The 16195-nt window shown below is 37.1% G+C and overlaps 1 protein-coding gene across 2 annotated transcripts in view; it reads left to right on the forward strand.

The window, feature by feature from the left end:
• LOC144439659 (serine/threonine-protein phosphatase 2A 65 kDa regulatory subunit A beta isoform-like) overlaps positions 1 to 13549 on the forward strand; it is a 29959-nt gene extending 16410 nt beyond the window's left edge. For both annotated transcript variants that reach the window (XM_078128898.1, XM_078128899.1), the window contains exons 10-14: positions 1145 to 1205; positions 2797 to 2870; positions 7920 to 8143; positions 9241 to 9332; positions 10885 to 13549. In XM_078128898.1, coding sequence (XP_077985024.1) covers positions 1145 to 1205; positions 2797 to 2870; positions 7920 to 8143; positions 9241 to 9332; positions 10885 to 10895 — 462 coding nt within the window. In that variant the 3' untranslated portion in view covers positions 10896 to 13549. The remainder of the gene's footprint in view (positions 1 to 1144; positions 1206 to 2796; positions 2871 to 7919; positions 8144 to 9240; positions 9333 to 10884) is intronic.
• The last annotated feature ends 2646 nt before the right edge of the window (positions 13550 to 16195 follow it).

Below are 16195 nucleotides of genomic sequence, written 5' to 3' on the forward strand. Positions count from 1 at the left end.
CCAATTACCAATCTCTGACTAAAGTGCAGAATACAGGGAGGTACAATGCAGTCGTAGATACAACCAACTACCAGCTAATGTCATTGTGCGCTCTGCACGCACTTTGCAACATATCTCTCTCACTCTGTTACAATGTTAGCAAACTCTTTATGCAATGTGTTCAATGGTGTGATCATTATGTCAGTTCATTTTCACCACATGTACATGTTGGCTGTCTGCTTTCACTCCTTCACACATCCATCACTCCGTCATCTATACTGGGTTAATAATGTGATCATAACGTCTTGTTTATTTTCACCACACATCATACCTGGCTGTCTTCCCGCCTTGCTTTGTGACATAACCATCACTATGTATATCATGTTCACTGTGAAAAAGTCATGTTTAGCTATACAATGCTGTAAATCATACAATGTACATGTAGTATTTCGAAGTAGCTGTCACTGTCATATCATGTATGGTGTAGAACAGACCTTATAGATGGAAAGTACACCTAGTAATATTTGGAGTAATAACTCTGTCCACTCTGTTACATTAGGATGGACTTACATTAGCTGTCTAGCTCACTTTGATAAAGATATAATACTGTCCACAATCAGACTGGGTTTTGTATTCCATTACTCCATTTACACTGCACCACAATCAGACTGGGTTTTGTATCCCATTACTCCATTTACACTGCATCACAATCAGACTGGGTTTTGTATCCCATTACTCCATTTACACTGCACCACAATCAGACTGGGTTTTGTATCCCATTACTCCATTTACACTGCATCACAATCAGACTGGGTTTTGTATCCCATTACTCCATTTACACTGCACCACAATCAGACTGGGTTTTGTATCCCATTACTCCATCTACACTACATCACAATTAAACAGGTTTTTTTATCCCAATTATGAAGATATCTATGTACTGTTGTCTTGTGCTTGTCTCAATATAACACACCTCATGTATCATTATTTGTGATTTGACCACCATTGTGACTGTTATTACTGTTACTACTGACTACATTTCTTCTCACCTTCACATCTTCACATATACGAAGTCATCTTGTAAGGACTCTCACACATTATGATAGCAGTTATTAAATTAGTTTGTAACAACTATTATGGTATAGACACAATAACTTGATTTCAGGGTGTCGAATTCTTTGATGAGAAGTTGAACAGTCTTTGTATGGCATGGCTGGTTGATAATGGTAAGTCCTTGCATTGAGTTCTTGTGTTTTACCTAGTTTAGAGCCCTGTAATGGTAAGTCCTGACAAAGTTACATAGGGTATTTCTATAGGTTTTAGAGCCCTGTAATGGTAAGTCCAGCTACAGTTACATAGGGTATTTCTATAGGTTTTAGAACCCAGTAATGGTAAGTCCAGCTACAGTTACATAGGGTATTTCTATAGGTTTTAGAACCCAGTAATGGTAAGTCCAGCTACAGTTACATAGGGTATTTCTATAGGTTTTAGAACCCAGTAATGGTAAGTCCAGCTATAGTTACATAGGGTATTTCTATAGGTTTTAGAGCCCTGTAATGGTAAGTCCAGCTACAGTTGATAGGGTATTTCTATAGGTTTTAGAACCCAGTAATGGTAAGTCCAGCTACAGTTACATAGGGTATTTCTATAGGTTTTAGAACCATGTAATGGTAAGTCCAGCTACAGTTACATAGGGTATTTCTATAGGTTTTAGAGCCCTGTAATGGTAAGTCCAGCTACAGTTACATAGGGTATTTCTATAGGTTTTAGAGCCCTGTAATGGTAAGTCCAGCTACAGTTACATAGGGTATTTCTATAGGTTTTAGAACCATGTAATGGTAAGTCCAGCTACAGTTACATAGGGTATTTCTATAGGTTTTAGAGCCCTGTAATGGTAAGTCCAGCTACAGTTACATAGGGTATTTCTATAGGTTTTAGAACCCAGTAATGGTAAGTCCAGCTACAGTTACATAGGGTATTTCTATAGGTTTTAGAACCATGTAATGGTAAGTCCAGCTACAGTTACATAGGGTATTTCTGTAGGTTTTAGAACCCTTTAATGGTAAGTCCAGCCACAAAGTACCATGTAGAGTTTTCCACAGTTATGGTAGAGTCAGTAAAGTGTAGAGAGAGTGTTCTATCTATTGTGGTTAATGATGTAGCCCACCCATCCACCTCCCTTCTTGTGATAAACAGACAATAAATGCATTTTAAAGTAATGATAAACATGGTTTTAAATAAATAAGGGAAGTGAAATTGGAGGCAATACCTAGACAGGCAAGTTTGGTTTGTTTACTATGTATGGGGTTTTAAAGTCTAAAATGGCCAAAAACCACTTCCAAGCCTGATTCCCTTTTGATGTGATTTCTTACCCTCATGTTATTTTTTATGTGATTTCAAACCATGTTATTTTGATGTGATTTCTAACCATGTTATTTTGATGTGATTTCTAACCATGTTATTTTGATGTGATTTCTAACCATGTTATTTTGATGTGATTTCTTACCCTCATGTTATTTTGATGTGATTTCTAACCATGTTATTTTTGATGTGATTTCTAACCATGTTATTTTGATGTGATTTCTTACCCTCATGTTATTTTGATGTGATTTCTTACCCTCATGTTATTTTGATGTGATTTCTTACCCTCATGTTATTTTGATGTGTTTTCTTACCCTCATGTTATTTTGATGTGATTTCTTACCCTCATGTTATTTTGATGTGATTTCTTACCCTCATGTTATTTTGATGTGATTTCTTACCCTCATGTTATTTTGATGTGATTTCTTACCCTCATGTTATTTTGACTTCTTGTAGTCTATGCCATTAGAGAAGCAGCAACAAACAATTTGAGGAAATTAGTTGAAAAATTTGGAACTCAATGGGCACAGGTAAGTGAATCAAATTAAAGGCCTATAATTCAATCCCAGGTCATCACATTTGTGTTATCTTAATAAATATTATGTGGGATCAATCTGTTCTGGTCTAACTTTTTCTCTAGCTCTGCCAAAACAAAAAGTGTTTATATGTAGATTTTAATCCAAATGTTAAGAGAAGGCCTTTATGAGTAAATGTGTATCCATCAGTTTGAGTAGAGATGTTACAGGCTTGTGGAAATCCCAAGAGGTAACTATTTTAGTTTTGAAAATGAGCGATAAATTTTGAAAGTTTCATATACTTGACAGTAGTTGTTCATTCACAGCAAGATTAGTTGTAGTTTTGGTAAATAACTCTGGTTGGTAAATAACTCAGGGGGGGGGATGATGCCTGTCACGTGACACGCTATCGCGTCAGCGCAATGAAGCTCATTCAGTATTGATACACTGTCGAGTGCACTTCCTGCCTACCCCTAGCACTGTGTACTACTGGATACAAATTCGCTGTTGACAACAGATTGACAAGGTACGTACATTTTCACGTTTCATACGTTATAAATTCGTCTTTCCTTTATTTTTGACATCGTAATTTATTATGGGTACTGGTACCAAATCAGATCGAAAAGTATTCAGCGACGTGACCGTGTATACCGTACCGTACGTGTACATGCCGGCCTATGAAACTTTATTCATGGGGTCAGTGACTTTTTGTTGGCCCAATGGAAAATAACACTGACACCCCCCCCCCCCCCATCCCCCCAAGCTGGAGAAACTGACCGGTCTATCTAAATGTCTGAGCTCACCAATCAAGTTTCCGATTTGTATTTTCAGTGTGTCATCATACCATGGCATAAAAACTGTCAATGATGTTTATTTAATTAAAAATCAAACATGTGTGAAATATGTAGTTTTCTAAATAAAATATGTGATGTGTGATAGAACAGCATCTTTTTACTCTCTGTATTACCCTGTGTGAAAACCAAACAGAAAATTGTGGCAACAAATGTAGGCGTTCAACGTTGACGTAAAAAAAAATCCGGATATCTCAAAGAAGCAAAGAAAAAAAAAGTTGCCAGCATAGGCGAAGGAGAAAAAAAATAATTCTCAGGCAAGCAGGTGGGAAAAAAAATAATGACTCGCCACCAATCTTCCAAGCCCCCCCCCCCCAGGATATCGAATGGTCTACCCCTAATGTAACGTTGTACTAGTAATAGTACCATACACTTTCGAACAAACCACTTTGCCAGAAATGCTGTTATAAATACAAAAAAACACCGTAAATCTCACATTTTTATTTTATTTTATATAATACATTTTTTCGTGTCATTGTCGTATAACTAGGGCCACCCTGGATACATTATGCAGCGATCACATATAAAATTTCTTACGGGAGTACTCCTCACACTCTCTGCAAGAAATGCGTTGAAGGCACAACCAGTTTCATTTCACTGGGAACAGCACGTATCTGAAACAATACACATGTAAAAATGTTAAACAACTACATAGTTTACTTGTCGACACGAGTGAAACTTCATTTTTCAGTAAGTACCGCAAGACAGAGAACGCAGAAAGAACGTAAACTTATGGGCGTTAGACCGGGTGCGGTACGTTAGTGCACTGATCACCTGACCTCGAGCTTGCACACTAGCGTACTAGACGTAGACGTCGCTTGCTGGACGTTGAATGTCACAACTATCACAGTCATTAATTATCAATGGACATGTAGGTATCCAACAAATGCTGCCTTGAAGTTGATTCTAGAAAATGGAATATCCATGTGCTTTTTTCATTTTGGAAAAAACGCGACCGCGACCTGCCGAACTACAAATACAATGAACTGCAGGCCGGCATGTACACGTACGGTACGGTATACACGGTCACGTCGCTGAATACAATTTCGATCTGATTTGGTACCAGTACACATAATAAATTACGATGGCAAAAATAAAGGAAAGACGAATTTAAAACGTATGAAACGTGAAAATGTACGTACCTTGTCAATCTGTTGTCAACAGCGAATTTGTCTCCAGCAGTACACAGTGCTAGGGGTAGGCAGGAAGTGCACTCGACAGTGTATCAATACTGAATGAGCTTCATTGCGCTGACGCGATAGCGTGTCACGTGACTGGCATCATCCCCCCCCCCCCCCCCCCCCCCCCCCGATGTAACTAGTGTGGTAGCTAGGTAATACATGTATTATATGTATAATTGTATGTATAGTTATGTTTGAACCCTTACATGAAGTAATATTTAAACCATTTATGAAAGAAACAGAGACAAGAACAAATATAAAAATGTACCACAGGCTAACGAAACTGACTGGTCCATGACATGTGTTTGAAACTGTTTGTCATGATTTGACAAGTGTCCTGGTTGGAGAGGTACGAGCAGGTTGAACAGTATACTCGAACCTGTGCATCATTTCCCTGTCAAGATATTTTTTTTTCTAGCAGCAGTGGTCCATCTTTTTTTTTCCATCACCCACTCATATCCGGATTTTTTTTCAAGCAAATCCACTTGGCATCTTTTTTCCCCCCGAAATCTTCCAAGCCCCCCCCCCCCCCCCCAGGATATCAAATGGTCCATCCCTTATAGGAATATGACGAGGCGTGCGTCGCCATCTTGAAATTAAGACAGTTTCGACTAGTCTTTGACGCTGCCGTATAGTCATTATTCGTGGAGCACTTAGTGGTGGCAAGATATAACGTAAATTATCATGAATCAAAATGTATAAATGTTGATTTTTTTTCATTGAATACATGGTGTTCTTCTGTGAAAAAACCATCGGAAAATAGCGTTCGTCGAAAGCTCTGACTAAGTAGTTTGACCTGTCTCCTGCATTCGAACATAAATAATTTCACACCTGGACGTTTTTGATATTATTTAAGCAGTTTGGGATGATGCTTTATAGCTTTACAACAAATGTGGAATTTATCTTGAGAAATTATTTACATATACACTCAAAATTCATTGAAAAATGGGAAATACTCGCTTGTACTAAGTTGTAGTGCAGCGGGGTCACGCTCTATTGTTCTAGGGGTCAAACCATATCACGTGGTAGGTATCGTCCCCCCCCCCCCCCCCCCCCCCCCCCCCCCCCCCCGGTTATCATATGACAAGTCTACACAGTTACATCATGTACAATAACAGCTGATGAAGACATAGTGATTAGCAGAGATAGACTAGACAAAGAAGAGCCTCTTTAAAGTTGTCATTTAGCAATTCTGTTTGATACGACCACACAGAAACCAATTAAAAAACCCTCCGTATTCTACACTTAGATAACAAGATTGCAACTTCTTGCTATATGTTGACTTTAATGAATGAATCCATGTTAAGGTATTGCAACTAGATACAGATATGTGGGTACTACTATGATGTCAGCTACATTTGATACAGATATGTGGGTACTGCTATGTTGTCAGCTACATTTGATACAGATATGTGGGTACTACTATGTTGTCAGCTACATTTGATACAGATATGTGGGTACTACTATGTTGTCAGCTACATTTGATACAGATATGTGGGTACTACTATGATGTCAGCTACATTTGATACAGATATGTGGGTACTACTATGTTGTCAGCTACATTTGATACATATATGTGGGTACTACTATGTTGCCAGCTACATTTGATACATATATGTGGGTACTACTGTTGTCAGCTACATTTGATACATATATGTGGGTACTACTATGATGTCAGCTACATTTGATACATATATGTGGGTACTACTATGTTGTTAGCTACATTTGATACAGATATGTGGGTACTACTATGTTGTCAGCTACATTTGATACAGATATGTGGGTACTACTATGATGTCAGCTACATTTGATACAGATATGTGGGTACTACTATGATGTCAGCTACATTTGATACAGATATGTGGGTACTACTATGATGTCAGCTACATTTGATACAGATATGTGGGTACTACTATGTTGTCAGCTACATTTGATACAGATATGTGGGTACTACTATGATGTCAGCTACATTTGATACAGATATGTGGGTACTACTATGATGTCAGCTACATTTGATACAGATATGTGGGTACTACTATGTTGTCAGCTACATTTGATACAGATATGTGGGTACTACTATGATGTCAGCTACATTTAATACATATATGTGGGTACTACTATGTTGCCAGCTACATTTGATACATATATGTGGGTACTACTATGATGTCAGCTACATTTGATACAGATATGTGGGTACTACTATGATGTCAGCTACATTTGATACAGATATGTGGGTACTACTATGTTGTCAGCTACATTTGATACAGATATGTGGGTACTACTATGATGTCAGCTACATTTAATACATATATGTGGGTACTACTATGTTGCCAGCTACATTTGATACAGATATGTGGGTACTACTATGATGTCAGCTACATTTGATACAGATATGTGGGTACTACTATGTTGTCAGCTACATTTGATACATATATGTGGGTACTACTATGATGTCAGCTACATTTGATACATATATGTGGGTACTACTATGTTGTCAGCTACATTTGATACATATATGTGGGTACTACTATGTTGTCAGCTACATTTGATACAGATATGTGGGTACTACTATGATGTCAGCTACATTTGATACAGATATGTGGGTACTACTATGTTGTCAGCTACATTTAATACAGATATGTGGGTACTACTATGTTGTCAGCTACATTTGATACAGATATGTGGGTACTACTATGTTGCCAGCTACATTTGATACAGATATGTGGGTACTACTATGTTGCCAGCTACATTTGATACAGATATGTGGGTACTACTATGTTGTCAGCTACATTTGATACAGATATGTGGGTACTACTATGCTGCCAGCTACATTTGATGTCTGCACAGTGCCATCTTAGTTCTTATTCTATTCTATCTTGCTATCTTAGTCTAGCATGTGTACTTTCTTATTGGTTTCTGCATGATTTAATCAACCAGAGTCCAACTGAGCAGTAACTTGAAAAAAAAGGCTGTAACTTTCTGATTTGAGAATTACTGGATAATACTGCTTTGTTGTTGTTGTTTTTCTACAGAGTGCCATTATTCCAAAGGTATTAGCCATGGCAGGAGATGCCAACTACCTTCACCGTATGACATGTTTATTCTGTGTCAATGTCCTTGCTAATGCTGTAGGACCAGAAGTCACTGTCAAATTGATGTTACCTGTTGTTCTGAGTCTAGCCACAGATGGAGTGGCTAATGTCAGATTTAATGTTGCTAAAACACTACAGAAAGTTGGTCCCATTTTGGATGCTAAGTAAGTATACAGCTAAAGAGTTGGTTAAAGTGGTTACCCGGTAGCTGTCAAGCTGCAAAATGGTGGTTCAAACTATGGTGGTACCATTTGTTTCTGAATGGTTACAGTCCTTGGGAAAGATTTGAACCACAATTGTGCACCCTAGCTGTTCATGTGGGGACCTGGGTAGGTAATAGTTGCAAGTGTAGACTTTGATTCTATACAAATACAGAAGCTGAAATGGCCTGTATGCTAACAAGAGAGAAGTGAAGTATGAAAGACCATTGTACAATTATAATTCTATGTCGGGGTAATAATTATGAAGCACTTTTAGCACAGCATGGGAAAGTACTGTATAGCAAAGAAATATTAATACATCATATGTTTTGATCAATGTGTCACCATCACCAGGAACACACATATGTAAGTCGTGAGTATCAAGTAAATTGCCACATGCACTTCTACTTTTGGGTAAAAATAATCACTGTGTTATCCATACAGGACTGGTATAACCATGTAGCTTGAGTCTGTAGTGGTGGTAATAATATGTGAAATGACTTGACAAATGCTTTCCATTCATTCGTTTGTTTACATCATGATTTGACTTCACAGTTTCACTAACTACTTGTAATGCTATCAATTCATTCGTTTGTTTACATCATGATTTGACTTCACAGTTTCACTAACTACTTGTAATGCTATCGATTCATTCGTTTGTTTACATCATGATTTGACTTCACAGTTTCACTAACTACTTGTAATGCTATCAATGTCAACTGATTAATATGGTTTGAAAGCCATATAGTCAAACTGATTGGTTGCAGTGTGGAGTCATAACGTACATCAGCCTAAGATCAATATGTAAATGTGACCTTGTTGAGATAAAATCAGGGTCAACACAATTTACATACAGTGAATATCTACACATAGACATGCTGATAACTGCCATTGTGGGATGTGGCGAAATTAATCAGTTGCTAGTGATAACATTACAAGCAGTTTGTGAGACAACGAAACAAAATAACTGATCGCGATGTAAACAGACTAGTTAGTGTATTAGAAGTAGTGTAATATTTGTTTGTAAGTATATTGTAACAGTGATTGTATTATTATTGCAGCACACTGAAAAGTCAAGTCAAGCCATGCCTTGATAAACTCAATTCCGATGCAGATGTAGATGTCAAATATTTTGCTCAGGAAGCCATGGAGAGTAAGTATTGTATGTACTACTGCAACTATCAGTGATATTGAAGTTTTGCTTCATGTGTCTCAAATCTAAATAAAGGTAAAATGCTACCGGGATGATGTACCACTGTATAAAGTATGTATACCATGAAAGTCCACACACACTCCCACATGTGCATACATGCATGCATACATTCACACACTCACATGCATACACTCACTCATACACTATACATGCATGCATGCATACACTCGCACACGTCCATACACGCATACATTCACACATGCATACCAGGGTTCTCCACAATTTAGAAAAATACAGGGGCGCCCTAATTTGCATATTTATTTGCATATCATTAGCATATTTCCAGATCATAATATTAGGAAGTGAAAAAAGTTTCCAAAATCAAAAACTCCTATTTTATTCATTCAGCAAACTAAAATGTACTGAAATGTATTGTAATCACCAATTTCCAAACCTTTCACATAATTCACAATGTAAAAATTTCAGGAAGGAGGTTGACAGTTACACAAACGATGTTATAGTAATGTTGGCAAGCATGTTTTACACACAGGAGTGACAACACATGGCATTGTTGATGTACATGTATGCACCTCTAGGCTAGCTATCACTTAGTTTTGAGTTGTTGGTTTCACCTTGTAAATGTGCATGTCATTCATAAAAATTAATTGAAAACAATTCATTTTCCTTTATTTCTCTAAAATTTGATATCCTTTTAATTTTCATGAATGGAAAATGATTTTTCATCCAAATTTGCCGGAAATACGTACATTTTTAATGTGACGAATTTGGGCTAAGAATAACCGAATACGTTCAGTGCAAATGTACAGTAACAAACATGGCTGCCACATCGGAGCTACCTCGTGGTACTACGATCGCGATTTACATCCAAACGTGATCATTTAGGACATAAATTTTACCATGGAACCGTACCGGAGTAGTTATTTCTAAAGAACATGTATAAATTTTAGGATTTTGTTCGTATTTATCGATACAATACGAAAATTGCCCTGACATCGTACATCGTATGCGTACTGTATTACGTATACGGGAAGGCTTGGAAATTACCGGCTTGATATACCCGGCCATAGAAACTACCAACGTACCGTCTTCTACTTTACGACGGTACTACATTTACTGTTTTTGTTTCGGCTACCATTGTTATAATCAAGGCGATAAATAAGTTCATAAATGATGATAGACGCAGTGTCGCTGTTCACTTCCTTCATTAACGGCATTGAATAGAATCTCTTGAAGACGTTCACACCAAAACAAAGGGGCGCTGAACGCAAACAGAGGGGCGGTTCTGTAAACAGAGGGGCGGTCCATGAAAACAGAGGGGCGTTGCGCCCCTCAAAAACCCCTCGTGGAGAACACTGCATACACATACATTCACACATACACATGCATACACACACGCTCACGCATACAATGTGCATACACACTCACGCATACAATGTGCGTACACACATATACATTACATGATATATAGCTTTATTATGTGATATATATGTACATTGCTTATTTTGTTTTCCTTTTCTTTCTATCGTTACAGCTATTTCCTAAATGTCATTATCTACCAAGAAGCCAAGATAAAGAATTAGATAGGATCTGTCCACACCAGTCACCCCAATCTCTGTATATCAACATAACTCTTCTACCATGGACTACCACAAACCTTATTTACTCTGTCCAAAGACATTGAAGAGAGACATCTGTAAGCTTGGATTTGCTGAACTGCACTGATGTTGAATCACACAGTGGAATATGAATCAGAAGACAGCTTTGAATTCCTAGTAGACAATACTGTAGTGTTATAATGTTGTTTTAAATCAAGGGATAAAATAATTACTATTTGTAACCCTACTTTGTGAGCAAGGAAACATTTCTGATCTTTAACCTGAATTGTGATGTAACCTTTAAATCTGACCTTTGACCTACATATTATAGGGTGAAGCTTGGACATGAACTTTCACCTGCAAGGGCCATGTGAACTGTACTGATATGTGACCTCTAACCTGTACAGTATTAGCATAAATGTAGCATGGATTGACATGACCTTTCACCTGTAAAGTATTAATGTTAGTTATATGACCTTTGACCATTTGATGTGAAAATTGATGACCTTTGACCTTTAGACGTGTGACCTGATTTGGCCATATCGTGTGCACACCTTTAATTGAATTAATTAATTTGTGATTCTAATGTTTTGAAAATATCTTACATTGTACGAACTAATGCACTCTTAGTCTTGTGTCACATGCTAAGTAAGTGTCATTTCATTGGTTGTCGTAGAACACCTACAGTAGAAAGGATTTATCAGGTCAAAATCTTAGTATCTTGGAGAACTAACAAACATTTGAAGGTAACCATGGAAATAAATTGTTATTATCTTTACCTTTTTTGTTTCCATACAACCTTCAAACAAAAACCCTGCTTGATTTTCAATACATTTCATCTGTCAACTCCCTGTAATTTGTAAATGAAAACATTTGTGTCATTGAAACTTTCTTTGGAGAAGGCAACGGTTGATTTTCTGGTTGCAATACATTGTGTGAGATTGTCTCATTTAATGTTGGTACATTTAGACTTGTTTTTGTCTTTATTACATTTGAAATAACATTGTCATGTGAAATAATAGTAAGACATGTTGAACTCTTAAACTGTGAGTGATTTTATAGAATACAGACTATTTACCTAAATCCATCAATGATGGCGAAGGATTCTACTGGTAACCCCAGGGTACAGTCTGCAGTACAATCCCAGGGTGCAGTCACCTGACAACCATCTCCCTTGGTAACAACTGCAAACCCCCAGTGCATACAGAATACATAGTGTTGTATGGGGAGACACATGATGCATGGTGGAACTGGCAATATATCTATGGGGCAATAATTACAGATAAAATGGATGATGTGTTACGAGATAAGATGGACAGGGTCAGTCTATGACAATGTGTGTATTGTTGCCTCATATTTGATATCCACTGCCTTCTCACATACCTTTGACTGTATTGTTATCATTAACAAATTACTATCAAGTTTCTGTAGAATTCTTGGTGTATCAGATAAATTCTTGAAATTTATTTGACATTCTAATGTTACAAAGAATCAGTAAATATTGTTGACTATTTATTTCTAATTATTCTGTCTAGAAAGCTTGTCTTGTAATTTATGTCAAGTTGTGTTGTCAAATACATCATTGGTCACCCCCTGGCTTTGTTTCATATATCAAATGATAGGACACCCAGCTTTGTTTTCTTGGTCAACTGCATCATAGGTTACCCTAGCTTTCTTTCCTTTCTTAACTACATCATTAGTCACCCTATCTTAGCTTATTAAATAAATCATAAATCCTCTGCAAGTTTGTTTCATTTATGAGAATGCATGCTGGGTCACATCTGACCCGCTTAGTCTCATTTACCAACCACATGATAAGTAACCCTAACTTCGTATAGAATGCATACAAATGCCACTAAATTTACCACAGTATTACAAGTCCCCCTAGGTTTACCAAAGTGACACCAGTGTAACCAGTCAGGTGTTATAGTAGTAGTGTAGCAATATTAAATCAGTAGTTATGTAGACTAATGTACTTAGAGACAGATGGTATCAAGTATACCACTCACCATGTAATATTTTGGCACAACTTTAACAATACTAGATCAGTTACATCCTTTAAAGTCATCAAATTACCATGATTACACTATTCATATGCAAATTAGTCCAAATGGCTATCTGTTCATCAGAGCTGACCTTTGACCTTGATGTAAGTACTATATTGGGTGTAGAGATGAGAGATTGTATGGGTTACTTCAGTAGTTTTTAAGTGTTGTATACAATTATACTGGTTGTGTTACAGCGCCATTGGCACCAATGACAGGAATGATATGATAGTAGCTGTGAAGAACACATAGAGAAAAGACAAAGTCAATGAGATTCCTATGATGTGGTTCAACAAATATTCTTTTTATACAGTACCTGTATGATTGAATAACTTTTTTTATTTGGTGGCCATCAAACCATTGCAAGTAGCAACTTTGAGGGGGGGGGGGGGGTGATTCAGATGAAATTATAGGGGAGGAAGGGGGGATTGTTTGATTTAATTTGGTCATAGCTTGCTGGCTGAAATGTCGTGATTTATAAGTCTGTGTGTCTGCAAGTCAGTTTGTGAATAGTTTTGTTTCTATTTGGACCCAATAAAGTGTATTATTTACCAGATATTCAATCTTTGTTGGTCTTCATGGTGTGTGTGTGTCTGTCTGTCTGTCTCTGTGTATGTGTGTGTGTGTGTGTAATAAAATGGTTTATAGGTCTGTTAGTGGTATTATTTATCTGATGGTGTGTAAGGGTAATGAAATGGTTTATAGGTCTGTTAGTGGTATGCCATTTATCTGATGCTGTGTAAGGGTAATGAAATGGTTTATAGGTCTGTTAGTGGTATGCCATTTATCTGATGGTGTGTAAGGGTAATGAAATGGTTTATAGGTCTGTTAGTGGTATGCCATTTATCTGATGGTGTGTAAGGATAATGAAATGGTTTATAGGTCTGTTAGTGGTATGCCATTTATCTGATGCTGTGCAAGGGTAATGAAATGGTTTATAGGTCTGTTAGTGGTATGCCATTTATCTGATGGTGTGTAAGGGTAATGAAATGGTTTATAGGTCTGTTAGTGGTATGCCATTTATCTGATGGTGTGTAAGGGTAATGAAATGGTTTATAGGTCTGTTAGTGGTATGCCATTTATCTGATGGTGTGTAAGGATAATGAAATGGTTTATAGGTCTGTTAGTGGTATGCCATTTATCTGATGCTGTGTAAGGGTAATGAAATGGTTTATATAGGTCTGTTAGTGGTATGTCATTTATCTGATGGTGTGTAAGGGTAATGAAATGGTTTATAGGTCTGTTAGTGGTATGTCATTTATCTGATGGTGTGTAAGGGTAATGAAATGGTTTATAGGTCTGTTAGTGGTATGCCATTTATCTGATGGTGTGTAAGGATAATGAAATGGTTTATAGGTCTATTAGTGGTATGCCATTTATCTGATGCTGTGTAAGGGTAATGAAATGGTTTATAGGTCTGTTAGTGGTATGCCATTTATCTGATGGTGTGTAAGGGTAATGAAATGGTTTATAGGTCTGTTAGTGGTATGCCATTTATCTGATGGTGTGTAAGGGTAATGAAATGGTTTATAGGTCTGTTAGTGGTATGCCATTTATCTGATGGTGTGTAAGGATAATGAAATGGTTTATAGGTCTGTTAGTGGTATGTCATTTATCTGATGGTGTGTAAGGGTAATGAAATGGTTTATAGGTCTGTTAGTGATATGTCATTTATCTGATGGTGTGTAAGGGTAATGAAATGGTTTATAGGTCTGTTAGTGGTATGTCATTTATCTGATGGTGTGTAAGGGTAATGAAATGGTTTATAGGTCTGTTAGTGGTATGTCATTTATCTGATGGTGTGTAAGGGTAATGAAATGGTTTATAGGTCTGTTAGTGGTATGTCATTTATCTGATGGTGTGTAAGGGTAATGATATGGTTTATAGGTCTGTTAGTGGTATGCCATTTATCTGATGGTGTGTAAGGATAATGAAATGGTTTATAGGTCTGTTAGTGGTATGCCATTTATCTTATGGTGTGTAAGGGTAATGAAATGGTTTATAGGTCTGTTAGTGGTATGCCATTTATCTGATGGTGTGTAAGGGTAATGAAATGGTTTATAGGTCTGTTAGTGGTATGCCATTTATCTGATGGTGTGTAAGGGTAATGAAATGGTTTATAGGTCTGTTAGTGGTATGCCATTTATCTGATGGTGTGTAAGGATAATGAAATGGTTTATAGGTCTGTTAGTGGTATGTCATTTATCTGATGGTGTGTAAGGGTAATGAAATGGTTTATAGGTCTGTTAGTGGTATGTCATTTATCTGATGGTGTGTAAGGGTAATGAAATGGTTTATAGGTCTGTTAGTGGTATGTCATTTATCTGATGGTGTGCAAGGGTAATGATATGGTTTATAGGTCTGTTAGTGGTATGCCATTTATCTGATGGTGTGCAAGGGTAATGAAATGGTTTATAGGTCTGTTAGTAGTATGCCATTTATCTGATGGTGTGTAAGGGTAATGAAATGGTTTATAGGTCTGTTAGTGGTATGTCATTTATCTGATGGTGTGTAAGGGTAATGAAATGGTTTATAGGTCTGTTAGTGGTATGCCATTTATCTGATGGTGTGCAAGGGTAATGAAATGGTTTATAGGTCTGTTAGTGGTATGCCATTTATCTGATGGTGTGTAAGGGTAATGAAATGGTTTATAGGTCTGTTAGTGGTATGCCATTTATCTGATGGTGTGTAAGGATAATGAAATGGTTTATAGGTCTGTTAGTGGTATGCCATTTATCTGATGGTGTGCAAGGGTAATGAAATGGTTTATAGGTCTGTTAGTGGTATGTCATTTATCTGATGGTGTGTAAGGTAATGAAATGGTTTATAGGTCTGTTAGTGGTATGCCATTTATCTGATGGTGTGTAAGGTAATGAAATGGTTTATAGGTCTGTTAGTGGTATGCCATTTATCTGATGCTGTGTAAGGGTAATGAAATGGTTTATATAGGTCTGTTAGTGGTATGTCATTTATCTGATGGTGTGTAAGGATAATGAAATGGTTTATAGGTCTGTTAGTGGTATGCCATTTATCTGATGGTGTGTAAGGGTAATGAAATGGTTTATAGGTCTGTTAGTGGTATGCCATTTATCTGATGGTGTGTAAGGGTAATGAAATGGTTTATAGGTCTGTTAGTGGTATGCCATTTATCTGATGGTGTGTAAGGATAATGAAATGGTTTATAGGTCTGTTAGTGGTATGC

Source organism: Glandiceps talaboti, chromosome 9 (assembly GCF_964340395.1).
Source record: "Glandiceps talaboti chromosome 9, keGlaTala1.1, whole genome shotgun sequence".
Classification (NCBI taxonomy): domain Eukaryota; kingdom Metazoa; phylum Hemichordata; class Enteropneusta; family Spengelidae; genus Glandiceps; species Glandiceps talaboti.